We start from the raw sequence: 15,285 nt of genomic DNA on the forward strand, positions 1-15,285 counted from the left end.
TTCATGAAGATGAAGACTTGACAATCGTCAATCGTTAAGACAAATTTTATTTTATGTATATACAGTATCTCACAAAAGTGAGTACATCCCTCACATTTTTGTAAATATTTGATTATATCTTTTCATGTGACAACACTGGAGAAATGACACTTTCCTACAATGTAGTGAGAGTACAGCTTGTATAAGAGCGTAAATTTGCTGTCCCCTCAAAATAAGACATCACACGGCCATTAATGTCTAAACCGCTGGCAACAGAAGTGAGTACAGCCCTAAGTGAAAATGTACAAATTGGGCCCAAAGCGTCAATATTTTGTGTGGCCACCAATATTTCCCAGAACTGCCTTAACCCTCTTGGGCATGGAGTTCACCAGGTTGCCACTGGAGTCCTCTTCCTCTCCTCCATGACAACATCACAGTGCTGGCGGATGTTAGAGACCTTGCGCTCCTCCACCTTGTATTTGATGATGCCCCACAGATGCTCACTAAGTTTAGGTCTGATGCTTGACACCATCTGAACCAAATAAGTTTATCTTGGTCTCATCAGACCACAGGGCATGGCTCCAGTAATCCTTGTCTGTCTTCAGCAAACTGTTTGCAGGCATCATCATCTAGAAGAGGCATCCTTCTGGGACAACAGCCATGTAGACCAATTTGATGCAGTGTGCAGTGTATGGTCTGAGTACTGACAGGCTGCCCCCCTATGCCTTCAATCTCTGCAGCAATGCTGGCAGCACTCATTCGTCTATTTCCCTAAGATAATGTGCGGAAATGACGTGCACTGAACTTCTTTGATCGACCATGGCGAGGCCTGTTCTGAGTGGAACCTGTCCTGTTGAACCGCTGTATGGTCAGCTCAGTTTCAGGGTCTTGGCAATCTTCTTATAGCCTAGGCCGTCTTTTAGCACAACCATTCTTTTTTTCAGATCCACAGAGAGTTCTTTGCCATGAGGTGCCATGTTGAACTTCCAGTGACCAGTATGAGGGACCAAATTTAACACACCTGCTCCCCATTCACACCTGAGACCTTGTAACACTAATGAGTCACATGACACCAGGGAGGCTACTTGGGCCCAATTTGGACATTTTCACTTAAGCCTAGTTCACACTACATGATTTTTAGCTCGATTTGCCGCTCAGCGACTGTCAGGCTAAGATCGGGAGTAAATCAGCAGGCGGTCGGCGGTCGCCAGTCGTTATGTGTGAACTACTCAACGACACGTCAAAACGGCTCCCCGACACATCATCACCACATCGCCAACGTCTGCCAAATATCTAGCATGCCAAATATCTGAAGGAGCTGGCCAACTCGACATCCACATCTAGCCAATGAGAGCAGGAAGCTAGAAGAGCAGGCAGTTACTTTTTCACTCCAAAACCCTTTTTACTCCCTTCCAGCATTTCATGTGTTTTCTTGACAAAATGTGGTTTGGAGACCAGCGTCGGGTGACAGAGTCGTTGTCAGCTCGTGTAGTCTGTGACCCCTCGTCACCGATCAGTCACATAGTGTGAACGCCACAACGACTTCAAGACTCCCGTCACAAGACGACAAGTTGTGTAGTGTGAACGGCACGGCCATCGGCCGACGCTGAAAGTCGTGTAGTCTCCACGAGCCTTTAGAAGTGTCCTCACTTTTCTTGCCAGCGGTTTAGACATTAATTGCTGTGTGATGTGATTTTGAGGGGACAGCAAATTTACACTGTTATACAAGCTGTATACTAATAATTTACAAGGTGCATTGCCCGCATGTGTAATCAGGGTAGGCAAGCTGCTATGCAGCCCGAGCCGCACTCTAATTTATTCTTAGTATGTATTAGAGCTCAATGATATCATCTTCACCACTGAGCATCATCAGGTAGATAATCATATCAGGAAATTAGAGAATCCAATATCAGGAATTTATTGATACTTTTAACTGAATTAACTATTCAACACCATGTTTATAATATAACATTATTATTATTGTAAAATAAATAAAATTATTATTATCGTTTCTTTTATCGCTCTCTCTCTACAACAAAAAAATGGGGCTACAGCTCTTAAAATGAAACTCGCACAGAGGTTTTAATTACAACACACACACACACACACACACACACACACACACACACCGTGTTTTTTTAACTGCCTCATACTATGGATTAAGAAGGGTGCATGCTGATTTATAGGTATTTTCCTCCACTGTTTTTGTTAAGATTTTGGTAAGTGGATTCCCTATTCCATTAAGTAAATTATCCCAGAGTGTGTATAGTTTCTAACTACAATAACCCATCCCTGGACTGGAGCTCCCAATAAGGACTTGAGCACTGAAGGTGTGTGTTAGCCTGATACAGGTTAGACAAAATCTAGCCAATCAGAATATGTTTTCGTATCACTACTGAATTTGAAATGAAGCTAATGAGCATATCACATATATGTAATCTGAAATTAATTAAATGAATTATGCCTCCAATTAAAATATCTACATATCTAAATAAATGTCATTTCCGATGACTTAATTAAAAACTTTTCAAAAATAAATATGAACAGGAACAACAGGCTTATTACATTTGTTGCATAACGCATTACATATTTATTGTATTTTATTTTAATTATTGTGATTTTGTATTTTTGTATGAGTAAGCACACTGTGAGCAATGTACAATCCAAAGTCAAATTTCGCATTCGTGTACTCATACCTGGCAATAAAAGTGATTCTGATATATAATTAAAAAAAAAACATTTACTGCACTTCTGAGGGATGACTGGCACAGCAATGATCCAATGGCTGATGTGTGCACTCTAATAGTCAGTGATTTACCAATTAACTGTCCAGGATTAAGAAAGGTTGAGGGTCTGGTTAGGGTTAGGTTTTCTAGGCCAGTCATAGTAATAGCCTGCAGCAATCTCTTTTCTCTCCTTACTAAATGGTCTGTGGCCTGGATAAAAAAAAATTGCTTTTGAAGTTTTGAAGCGGACTTCTTATCAAAGAATGACATTAGCTTTGAACAACTGAGTACTGATAAAAAAACCTTCATACACATGTATTCCCATGTATTACATGTATTTACTCAGAGTCTACACAAAGCAAAGACTAAGTGCATAGAAGGACAGAAATACATATTAAAATGTAAGCCTTACCTTTTAAGAAAAAATTATAATTACGAACAACCTGTAGATATCACCTTGCAAGATCCATTAAATCCGCATGAAAGGTGGCTGAGTAGATCAGTAAGAGTAATATCTCAGTCTTTCTTGAAAATGTATACCCAGATGTATTACAGAATATCTTGCTTTGCCGCAATCAAACCAGCAGATCTTCTTGAACTAACGTAGAAGTGCTGAATCCCTCATTTCTAGCACTGGAACGGCAAGCGTGACAGTGGTAGACCACGATCACACAGCAGTTCACCCTCGGTTAAGTAGCCATCCCTACTTCCCTCCCACCCTCTTGCATGCTTTCTCTGCTCTCTCTCCTTGTGTCCTCTGGCAGTGTATTCTAGCACAAAGCTAATCTGAGGCTGTAAGACTGCCAGCCTTCAGTCTCATTGACTCTTTTTCTGTTTCCACTTCTGCCAGTTGCTGATATTTGTAAGACTCCTGATAAACATATTTGTTAGCAATGGATTCCCTGTGCTTATTTACATCATTGCCTTATTAATGGAAAATTGTAAAGAAAATGGAATTTTTGTAAAGATTGCAGCCCAGTCATGTCAAATATAAATATTGAAACTGAACTGAATGTAAGCAAGCATGTGAGGGCATTAGGATTAGCACTCCTATTATGCTGGTCACTGTTATACTGTTAGGCATATTAACCATCAACTGTAATTCATTACTTTCAGTCTTCTCAGCTTTTAGATTTGTGTCTTAGGTGTTTCCCTTCCTCCTGTCATAAATTGCACTTAGACAGCTTTCACCTTGCTATCCATTGATATTCATGTCTTCAATCAGCCATCATTTACAGTACATGGTCGTCTTTTGAGATGCACTGGATACCAATTCTCCAGTGTTTGTATCCAGATGTAGTAGCCTTACAGTGGTTTAATATGAGGCTCTGTGGCTTCTGATTTGGACACCAAAAGCCAAATATGACTTGACATAGCTTTTTATGATAAGGACATTAGATGTGCTGACAAATCATTGCCTAAATCTGTATTTTTCAGATAAAGTAGGGGCTCCATATGGTACAGACTATCACATATTACTCATGTAGTCAATAACTTTGTCTGAAAATGATACTGTACACACAAATGTGAAATTTTTTAGAAGTTAAACTACTCTGATGATGTAATTGCTCCACCTATTTATCCCTTATATCCTTCCCACATATTAGATTGTTAAAACTCTGGCACAAATAAACACCCCATTATTTTTGTCATGCCCAGGACAGGAAGCTAGCCCTCCTGTTGCTGATTCTGCACGGATTGGATGCTTGATGCTCCCAAGATGTGTTGGTGTTTACACGTCTAACATTACTACAGAAGCTTTGGGCCGCTGGTTCAGAGCCAGCTGATAACAGGAGCTACTGTTAGCAACAGCTAGCGGTTAGGAATTTGAACTTCTTTAGGGAGTATTTTGGGTGCGCGAGATTTACATATGAAGGAGAAACATTGGAGATTGAGGCTCACGGTATGTCAGTTACATGCACCGAACTCTTTTTACTCAACTATGCCAAGGGAAATACGGTTTACCATTCTACAGCACCTTTAAGATCTTTGTTCATCAAGCATTTCCTTAAAAAAAAAAAAGTGTTGACTCAAATAATCTCCCCCTTAAAGAGGTGGTATTATGCTTTTTGGCTTTTCCCCTATCCTTTATCGAGTTATATCTCTTTTTTGTGCATGTAACAGGTTTGCAAAGTGAAAAAGCCCAAAGGGAGTTCCCATCTCCCACAGAAAGCTCTGCTCTGACCGCTTGAAAACAGCTCGTTTGTAGTCCAGCCCTTCACTTCCTTTACTTGTGACGTCACAATGAAAACGCGTCACAAAGCTTGCCAAGCGGCTAGCGGGGTCAGGCATGCCCTCAAACCAAGCTAGTCTGAGCAGAGGCCCTTTGGCTCAACTCGCCTTTGTTTGGGTTTCCATTGTAGAAATATAGTACCTGTACCTGCTTCCAGGTACTTTTTTTAGTTTCACCTCCATCGAGGTTCCAAGCGAGCTGAGGGATACTAAAATGTAACGTTAAAACACGACAGACTGCACTATTCACTGCATCATCATTGCATGTGCCAGACAGAGGCCAGCAACAGAAAGTTTTATATTTTACATTTTCGTATGGAATTTCATCACTAAATCCACTTCTGAAAAGTTTTGAGGTGAGAAATCAGCTGTGTAGATTTCGAATATTGACAGTTTTACGAGAAGTGATGGCGGAACAAAAATGAGTTTGAATATTTCTGGTGTTGAGGAGCTCTGCTGCGGGGGAAGCCTGTACCAACCGCGGGAGGAGCGTGTAAGGCCGGCTAGCCGCCCGCTCACAGAGCCCTCTGCTCCCACCGTCACATAGACCGCTGCAGCAACAACGGCAGAGGAAACACAGCTGGAAGGTTTTCATGCCGCTTATCTGTCTTTACATTTTGAGGAAACGTTGAAGAGAAAGCTGTGTGGATCGCTGGTGTGTGTGTCACATTGAACATTACGTCACGGCAGTTGTGTGTGGCATCACTATGACAACAAGCTACGTACCATCTCTGGGTGCTATCTGCAATGGAAAACGGAGCAGGGACAAGTAGAGTTGAGTCTATCGATTTGTGCTATGGTAGCATTTTTCGGCAAGGCAGCATAGATCGTCGGAACACCGGCTACAGTTCAACGTTTAGTCCTAAAAGACGATGCAACTCCGACTCTGTTTGGGCCTGGAAATTCACAATCAGTACCTGAAAGTATGCTTTATTGGTTGTGAATTATATTTAAAATAAACACGGCAATGTAACTTCACAGACTGTTGGTGACAAGTGCGGAGTTGTTGTAAACATTGGCTAACACAGCTAAAGTTATAGCTATAAAGCTAATGTTACACCCGATGTGAAAGCTACTGAGCAAACGTTCAAATTGTTTGGCCAATTTTTATGTAAAATTGAGTTGAAATATGGTGACTTTTGTAGTGGTTTAAGGTAAGATGTGGAACAATGATGTGTGGTTGTGGACTTGTGAGCAACTTATACCATCTGCTAGGTTACGCTCACAGTCTGAAGCAGCTTTGATTTGGATCACACTTCCTTGTTTCTTGCGACCCGCCCTTCTCTGCTTCTGATTGGCAAGTAGTCTTTACCTGGGAACTGCGCATGTGCAACTCCCAACAAAGATTTTGTACAAGTAAGATGCATCACTCTGTAGCTCAAGAGCGGAGCGTACAACACATAGGGTGAAAAGTTGAGCTGCAGCAATGTGCAGTATGAGAAAAATATGGTGTTTTTTGAAAATTAAACCATGGAAACCTGTTCTGGTACAACCCCTAATTAAGATTTTGAACCTGAAAATGAGCATAATACCACCTCTTTAACTTGAAAATTCTCTCTGGGGTGCCTTTGATAAGGCACTGAATCCTTAAATAGCCAATGTTCAAAAGTCTGTCTGTGTACTCCACAGCTCCCAAGAATGAATGAGTGTAACCATATGGGCATACAGCTGCAGCTTTAATATTAATCTAATACATTTTAGTGCATTATATTAAACAACCAAAGAGGTCAAACTCAACCGTTTTCAAAGAATTGTGAGTGTTTATATGTGCATGTATTATGTGTAATCTTTGTGTATGTGTGGTAGGGTAGGAAAGAAGATGGTAAGAAAGTCAGTCTTCAGAAGTGAGAGATAACAGATCTTGGTGAAGTGAAACACTGCCTACCTCCCGGAGCTGAACCCTGACTTTATTGATGGCCTTCAACCAACGAACTCTGGATGGGGAAAAGGGTAATGGCACCCCTTCATCGTGGAACCTGAGTTACATGGATTTAAGAGTAGAATGGCAGAAAGATCTCTCAGTTCCCATGCACCTACATCATAGCACATACAAAACTGAGTAGAATTCTGAGCAAAACCATACCTTTGAAGTTTAGAAGAACCTCTCTCTGATTGTGTGTCATTTTTCAGGCCTCGTCCTACTTCAGGGGACATCCTATGTATATCCTTCTCACTGAAAGTAGAGTGTCTGTTGGTGGGAAGATGTCCATTGGTGCGTCGCTGACCATTGATGGAGGGCTGAAAGCCGGTACTGTGGTAGGAATGGTAGGACTCCTCCAGTTCTGACCCTCCAGTGCTCTCCTGGCCAGTCTCACTAAGCTGGGAGCTGGTCTGGCTCAGGTTTCCTGATGACCCAAAGCGACTACTTTCCACTGGACTAAAATGGTGAGAGAGGAGTCAGGAAAATATTCAATCAGAATATTTTTTTTAATTGGGTGAAAAACTATTTCTAAACATTTTTGTGGTTTACATTTTTCCTCTAGCCAAGGTTAGATACGTGGGGATTGTTACATGGAACATTTTAAGTACTTCTTTATTTTAGAAATAGTGTCAATGCACATGAAACAATCATTTTTGGGTTGTAATAAACCCCACCCATCTACTAAGAATTATTTGAAAACACTATGTAACTATTTAGTAAATGTCTACTTTTATTGATAACCTCTACCAATTTTCATTGGTATAGCATACACACACCACATCATGCCCTCAAAAGATACCCAACCTTGCATGGAGGCTGTTGCATGTTGAAAAATAATGAAAATTGTATCAATGTGTTAGCATGTGCATTATACACCGCATTCTTTTTCTACAATAGAGTTGCATTTCCAATTAGAAATGGCACACAAGAGTATGCTCTATTTTGTGATGTGAGGTATATAATCCCCAGTAACTACTAGTCCTTACTAAAAAAGTGTATATTTCTCAACTACTATTACATCTGCATATTTTATTGCCAATGTTTTCCCTTTCACTTGTCCACAAGACAGAACAGATACAGTGTACGATGGTTAGTAAGCTTATGAAGGGCAAGGGGGATGAAGTACAGATGAACGTGGACAGTAAAATATGCAGAGTTGATCTATGTTTTTTAAATTGTACCTTTTAATAAAATAAAATAACCGATTTCATTTCATTTTTAGGGGCAGATTAGCTACATTTGTATCATTTGAATTTCTTGGTTAAATGGTAAGGATTTACAATATTTTATTTCCAAAAATAGATCAACAATTCTAAATAATTTTCACCATATCAAATAATACACAACAAAAATCAGAATTCCATGCTTAAACAAAATTTACATTATTTATAATGTTGCATGTAGTCATGCTTATATTTGATTTGATAAATATGCCTCTTGACAAACTAAAAAGAGAAGAATAGTTCAAAAACAGTTGCTGAGACATATGCATTTGCAGAAGATATTACTTTACCTCATTTGTAAGTGCAGAACTATGATGACAATAATCAAAATTAACATCATTTAAGTTCAGGCAATCCATAAATCAGTCTCAAACTATGAGAGGAGTAGCACAAGAAAGTATCCCTCTTTATTGAATTAATGAATGATTAAGTACATTCACTTGTGAATTGCCCATTATTATATAAATATGTAAATTTTGTTTTGGAATTCTGTTTTGCAATGACATGCAAAATTATGTAAATGCTGCACACAAAATACCCATATCAAAGAATACACACGCACACATAGAACATACTCTCACGCTAAATATTAAATTAAACTAGTGAGATGGATTGCAGAGCTGGACAGGGAATACATTTTTTCAAGCTGTCAATGCATCATAAATGGTGAAGGAGAATGCCATTTATTATGCTTCTACTAGCCTTTTTGCATTCAATAGATCCTTCTGGGACTGGTTGTCCAGCTGCACTCCAGAGATAGGACCTGCAGGAGGGTATGTTTCTACAAGCCTTTCCTTCTCCTTGGGGGTTAGGGATGCTGAAGGGTCTACTTCAGGAGTGGAGATGCAAATCTGGGTGTTTGTTATATCATCTGTGGAACCTACCGATTCAGTTTTTTGGGCATCAGATGTTGCAACTTTTTGTTGTACAGTATGTGTTTGATCACTTGTTGGCGTGCTGTTAGTTTTGGGTTGAGATGTTATAACTGGGACAGCTTGTGGCTTGGGTGGCTCTGCCTGCCAAGGAAAACTTATTTTTGTTCCAAATAATGATGTGGTGGGTGGCTGTTGTTTTCCAGCAACATGTTTTTCCTCTTGAAACAGGCCTCCAGAAAGTGTTTTTAATCCTGAAAACAGACCACTGCCTCCTTCTGTTTGAGGCATTGACAGAGCAGCTGACGGCATTGTTGGTGAAAACAGGGATCCAAAAGACTTTCCCGTATCACTCTGTGTCGATATAAAACCAAACAGAGACTTAGCTTGAGGTGGCTCTGCATTGTTGGGCAACTGATTAGCTGGAGGAGCTATATTACTATTTGTTTCTTGGGTATCAGGTGGGGCTGATTTGTCACTTTCTTTACTCTCAGGGTCTTCTTTAATGACCACAGGCTTCTCCTGTATCACCTCTCCCTCAACAGCTAACCTTTCTTTTTCAGTGTTATCTATCTGATGAGTGAGGTCACATGCAGTGCTTATTGAATCACTTGTTACAGCAGAGGTTTCTGGACAAGCAGCCTCAGACTCCATGGCACTATTACTTGTTAGGCAGCCAGGTTTTACTTGATCGTTATCTGGTAGATTTGAGTCCACTATTTTATTTGGGCTAGTCTCAGTGTCAGATGGAGATACTTTTGGTGGCGAACTATCATTCTTAATCTGTGATGGTGGAGCAGTACCAGGCGTTGGCTTGGGCTCAGCTGGCATTGGTTCAGATGGCTTAGGTGGTTGTCCCATACCACCAAATAAAGACCCGCCTATACCCCCAAGTATTGATGTTCCAGTCTGTGATCCTGCAGTCTGAGCAGGGACTCCTCCAAACATTCCTCCAAGTAAAGAACCACCAGGCTGTGCTGTTGCCGTAGATCCTCCAAACATCCCACCTAGTAATGATCCACCAGTCTGGGGACCTACAGACTTGGCAGTGGATCCTCCTCCAAACATCCCACCTAATATTGACCCTCCAGTGGCAGGGGCAGTGGTTTGAGAACCAGACTGAGGAGCAGACCCCTTGAATAAACCTCCTAGTAATGACAGCCCTGTCTGGGGAGCTGCGGTCTCTGTGTTAGGCCCTCCAAAAATTCCTCCTAATTGTGATGCTCCAGGCGGAACGGTAGCACTTTGGGGTGCTGTTCCTCCAAGACCAAAAAGTGAGCTCTTCTGCTGTTGCTGAGGTCCTTCAGTGGGAGCAACTGTTGGTTTGAAAAGGGAGGACATAAAGCCTGTAACTGTATCTGCAGACGAGTCACCAACAGATTTCTCTTGCTCTGGAAGCTTTTGAGGTCCCTCGACCACAGCACTTGCTGACTGAGCAGCTAGTGTTTCCTCTTCTACTTTAGGTGGTATTGTATCTTGACTCGACTGACCACTCACAAGCTCTGGTCTAGCAGGTGTTTTTTCTTGTTCACAATTTTCAGATTGTTTAGACTGAATATCATCAACTAAACCAGCTGGCTTTGTGGCATCTTGGTGATGAACTTCTTTGATGGCATTGCCATGAGTTTTGGCTAAGCTTACCTCGAGACACTGAACTGAACTGTCAGGTCGCTGCAGTGTTTCTGTCTGCTCTTTGCTTGTAGTAGCAGTGTCGATTAGAGACGTTTCAGGACCAGCTAGAGCAGGTTTGCCGTAATCATTTGGTTGATTTGGAGTAGCTACTGCAGTGGGAGTTGCAGGTGCAGCAGATCCTCCAAGCATTGAAAGCAAACTTTTATCAGGTGTCTTATTAGGAGCAGAAGCTCCAGGTAAAATGTTACCCAGATTAGATGCACCAGTCTGTGCAGTAACTGTTTGAGATGATGATCCCCCCAAAATACCTTCAAATTTAGAACTACTATTTGAGGATGTTGAAGTTTGGTAGGTTGCCCCACCAAACATTCCACCAAAGGACCCAATAGTCTGAGGTGCTGTAGTTGAAGCTGCTGATCCTCCGAAAATCCCACCCAAAATAGACCCTCCAGTCTGTGATCCAGCAGCCTGGGGACCAGATCCGCCAAATAACCCTCCAAGTAAGGATGCCCCTGCCTGAGGTTCTGCTGTCTGAGGAGCAGGGCCTCCAATCTTGGCGGGACCACTTTGAGGAGCAGCGTGGGGAGCAGAACCTCCAAATAAACCACCTAGGAATGATCCCCCCGTTTGAGAAGCTGTTTGGGGTGAAGAGCCTCCAAACATTGCCCCTAATATAGAACTTCCAGGCTGAGAAGAGGGCTGAGGGGCAGAACCTCCCAACACAGAGAACAAGCCTTTGGCTGGTGGGTCATTGGGACCTGATGGTCCAGGTGCAGACCCTGTGGGTGAAGGACTTACAGTGCTGGGCCCAGAAAATAATGAAAGCAAACCTTTTCCTGGACTGTCTGAAATGAATCCAGCTTGTGAGGATGGAGCCTGTGAGCCTAATCCACTGATCGTTGACAGAAGTCCGGAAGTTGGTGGATCTTTAGAGGGAGCAGGATCCTGGGGTACACCTTCTATGCTTGTTTCCTTTTGCACTGTGACACATTCTGAATTCGGTTCCTTCAAAGCAATAGCAGTGCTTTTAATTGTGGGACCCAGTGTGGTATCTATAGTAGTATCAGTGGATGGCCCAACAGACACTTCACTTGATATTTCTCTGGTACCTGCTGTCTCTGGGACATGGCTAATGGAAACAGATGTCATTTGAGAAGAACCTTGTTGGAAATTAGTAGTTGGTGGCTCTTTAATATTGCTAACAATAGCAGATGATGAACTGGGAGTCTGCTGTGGAGGTGACACATCATTAAAAACAGAGAGTATACTCTTTGCAGGTTCTTTGGGTCCTGCAGTCTCTGTGGAAGTAGACATATTTGCACTTCCACCAGCTCCTGGTGTCTGAGGAGCACTGGGACCACTAAACATGGAGAACAAAGCTTTTCTTGGACTTTCACTAGAGGAAGACAAGCCACCAAATATCCCCCCAAGAACAGAGGTGACTGGCTGCCCTTGTGCTTGAGGCTGTGTTTGTGGTTTAGATTGTGTTTGAGGTTCCCCTTGTCGTTGAGTTTGCGATTGAGCTACTCTTTGTTGAGATGGTGACGTTGGTGGTTGAGTCTGTGGAGGACTGGGATCACTAAACATTGACAACAGTCCCTTCATTGGGCTTTCAGTTGTACTTGATGACCCAGGCAGAAATCCCCCTAGAGGAGATCCTGTTTGGGATTGAGACTGTTGCGTGTTGGGACCACCAAACATGGAAAGGAATCCTGTATTTGGGGGATCTTTTGGAGGAACAGTTCTCTGTTGTGGTACCTCAGCAGCAGGCTTGGTTTGAGGAGGTGGTTGAGGAGGACTTGATCCGCCAAACATTGATAATAAACTTGTACCAAGTGATTCCTGTTGGGGAGGTTGTGGGGCTGCGCTAGTTGGATGTGTGTGAGGCAAGGGCCCGGTTTTAGGTGCAGCCTGCGGAGGATTTGGTCCACTAAACAGTGATAATATACTTGTACCAAGTGATTCCTGTTGGGGAGGTTGTGGTGCTGCACTAGTTGGATGTGTGTGAGGCAAGGGCCCGGTTTTAGGTGCAGCCTGCGGAGGATTTGGCCCACTAAACAGTGAGAATATACTTTTACCCAGTGATTCTTCTTGTGGAGCTGTAGCTGGTGCAGGTGTGGGTCCAGATTGGGAAGATGCTGTTGATCCCGCCAGCATTTCTCCAATTGAAAATCCAAACAGTCCACCAGATGGTTTAGTTCCCGTTTCATGTTTTGTCTGTTGTGTAGGTGGCATAGTTTCTGATCTACTTGTAGCAGGGCCTGTGGAAGACTTGGGAGGAAATTCTTGGGATATACTTTTGTTTGGGGGTTGGTTCTGTGCGGGCCGAGGGGTACCACTTTGATCCATTGTTTGTTGTCTCTGTATACTCTTAGGTCTAGATGCTGATGTCAGTGAACCCTCTGTAACACTAGGTTTCATTTGCTGTGGTGGGGAGGGTTCAGTATTAAATAGGCTGCTTACTGATCCAAAGAGATTTGAAACTCCTGTAGCCTCTTTATTTGCAGGAGCACTGTCTGGTAAGGAAGAAGTGCTACCAGTTTTGCTCTGTTGATTGGAAGATGTCTGAGAAAATTTCTGGGGATCTGGCTTTGGTTCTTCTATTCCTACTGCAGATTTCAGAAAGTTCATGAAGCCTGCCTGTGGTTGTTCAGATGGTTTCTCCACTGGTATATCCATTGACTTATCAGCTGTAAATTGTCTTTGTGGACCAGATTTATTAAGAGATTCTTTTAATCCTAAAGGCACTGTGACATTGGGTTGTGGTGGTGGGGTTTCTTGTTGTGTCATGGTAGTCTGACGTGACAGTCTCGGTTTCTGTGAAGTTGTATGTGATTGTATTGGGGGGTGAGTCACATGAGCAGTTGTTGGTACTGTGGGCAAAATTCTTTGCTGCATGGTAGCTGGCCTCTGCATTTGTTGTTTAACACTTTCTGGCTGAGTCACAACAGCAGTAGTTTCTTCTTTGATGATCTTTGACTTCAGATTTTGGAAACCTGCTGAGAGAACGTTCTTTGAATTTTTATCAGAAGCTTGATCACCGGAGGATTTGCTAGTATTATTGTATTCCACCTGTGATGTTTTGCCCACAAAAGAGGAAATGAGGGAAGAAATCTTTTTGACTTGACGATTAGGTTGTACTTCTCCTGGAGACACTCTCTTCCTCCATTCTTCCTCCAATACATCATCTACATGCTTCACTGTAACCCCAGTGGATGAACGCCGCCGTTGGCTAGGTTCATAACAGTTATAAAGTAGCTGCTGATTTGAATTCACAGTAGGAGTAGAGTTCAGGGAAACAGAAACCTTTTGAGCAAGAAATGTCTTCATTTCCTGGTTATTCCAATACGGGCCAATGTGGTCTTTATTACGACAGGAAAGGTCAATAACATCTTTGCACTGGTCTTCATATATATAACTGGGCTGTCTTGGATCCATCCTGACCTTGTTTATTCTGTAAGATGTCAAATCTACACCTTGTTGCGCTTGTGACAGAAAAGAATTTTCAAACATTTGTGAGAACTGCTCAAGATTTAAATTCATGATCTGATTTCCTTTTCTATAAGCAGCAGACAAATCCAGGGGGGCATTAAGAAGTTGTGAATTACTTTGATCTTGACCAGGTAGCCAAATAAGCTCATCCTCATTGTAAAGTGGAATTTTAAAGCCACAGACTAAAACCATTTCATTATACAGCCAAGCACTGGGAAAACCATCTAAAGACTCGCCTTCAGGGGCACACGCATACACATATTCACCTGCTGCATCTGTAAGCAAGGCATAAATGTACTCATGATCTGTGTAAACAAAGTAGCCACAATCACCATCTTCTGCTGGCCACCACATTCCTTGCTCCAAAAGTGCAAGCCACTGCTGATACCATTCAGTGTCTTCGAGGTACAGGGAGTCTTCTCTATCAGTTGTGGTACTTGGAGGACAATTTGAATCTACAGGTCTATTCAAATTAAACTGACTCTGATGGATCATGCCACCATTATGAACATTTGGTCGGCATGCATTATCCATTCCATATTGCCAGTTAGCCGAATAAGATAAGCTTGGCGCAGTCTCCTCGTAATAACCTTCATGATATGAAACTCCATTCAAGCTGTAAGTGCTACCATCATTAAACGAGTGCCATTTTCCAAACTTTGCATTACTCTGTTTAGTAGTTAAGTTCAAAGCACCCTCCTCATTTGGTAAATATTCCATGTTTCCCAAGTCTTCATAACTGTTCCATAATTTCCTTTTGGAATATGGATCATCGTTCCTGTGTCCCTCCAACTGATATGGTCCAATTTGATCTTGGTGACAAACTACACCTTGCAATGGTGAGTTAAATGGTTGATATACATTTGAGGAGTTGCCGCAAAGAGCAGATGACGCATCTTCACAGCTCTGTGTATAGACCTGATCCTCTCCTTGGTATTGATAATTCAGTGATTCATTCTGAAACTGCTGCCATAGAGCACTTTCACGGATCCACTGGTTTTCATCATAAGAAGGACTTGTTCCAAAAGGGGACAGCTGACATTGGTAAAGATTTTGACTTGTAGATCCATACAAAGAGGAATTACTTCTGCCAATATATGGCTGCATAGTCATTACTGAAGAACTTGCATGGTTTTGTAAAAGGGAATGAACATTTCCTGTACTATAAGCCATTGGGTGAACTGACTGTAGTGAGCCAGAATAATATA

The 15,285-nt window shown here is 42.1% G+C and overlaps 1 protein-coding gene across 3 annotated transcripts in view; it reads right to left on the reverse strand.

Annotated features, from left to right (window-relative positions):
* The window catches only part of LOC123981542 (protein unc-13 homolog B-like), a 76,473-nt gene that overhangs the window by 27,447 nt on the left and 33,741 nt on the right, over positions 1-15,285 (reverse strand). For 2 of the 3 annotated variants that reach the window (XM_046066429.1, XM_046066428.1), the window contains exon 1: positions 6,823-6,892. Coding sequence is in view for 1 of the 3 variants with exons in the window: in XM_046066430.1 (XP_045922386.1) it covers positions 6,823-6,913; positions 7,021-7,314 (385 nt within the window). In the remaining 2 variants the exon portion in view is untranslated. Of the gene's footprint in view, positions 1-6,822; positions 6,914-7,020; positions 7,315-15,285 lie in introns of those variants that run through there. The other variant, XM_046066430.1, reaches the window with a different exon arrangement.

This window comes from Micropterus dolomieu, linkage group LG13, assembly GCF_021292245.1.
Source record: "Micropterus dolomieu isolate WLL.071019.BEF.003 ecotype Adirondacks linkage group LG13, ASM2129224v1, whole genome shotgun sequence".
NCBI lineage: Eukaryota > Metazoa > Chordata > Actinopteri > Centrarchiformes > Centrarchidae > Micropterus > Micropterus dolomieu.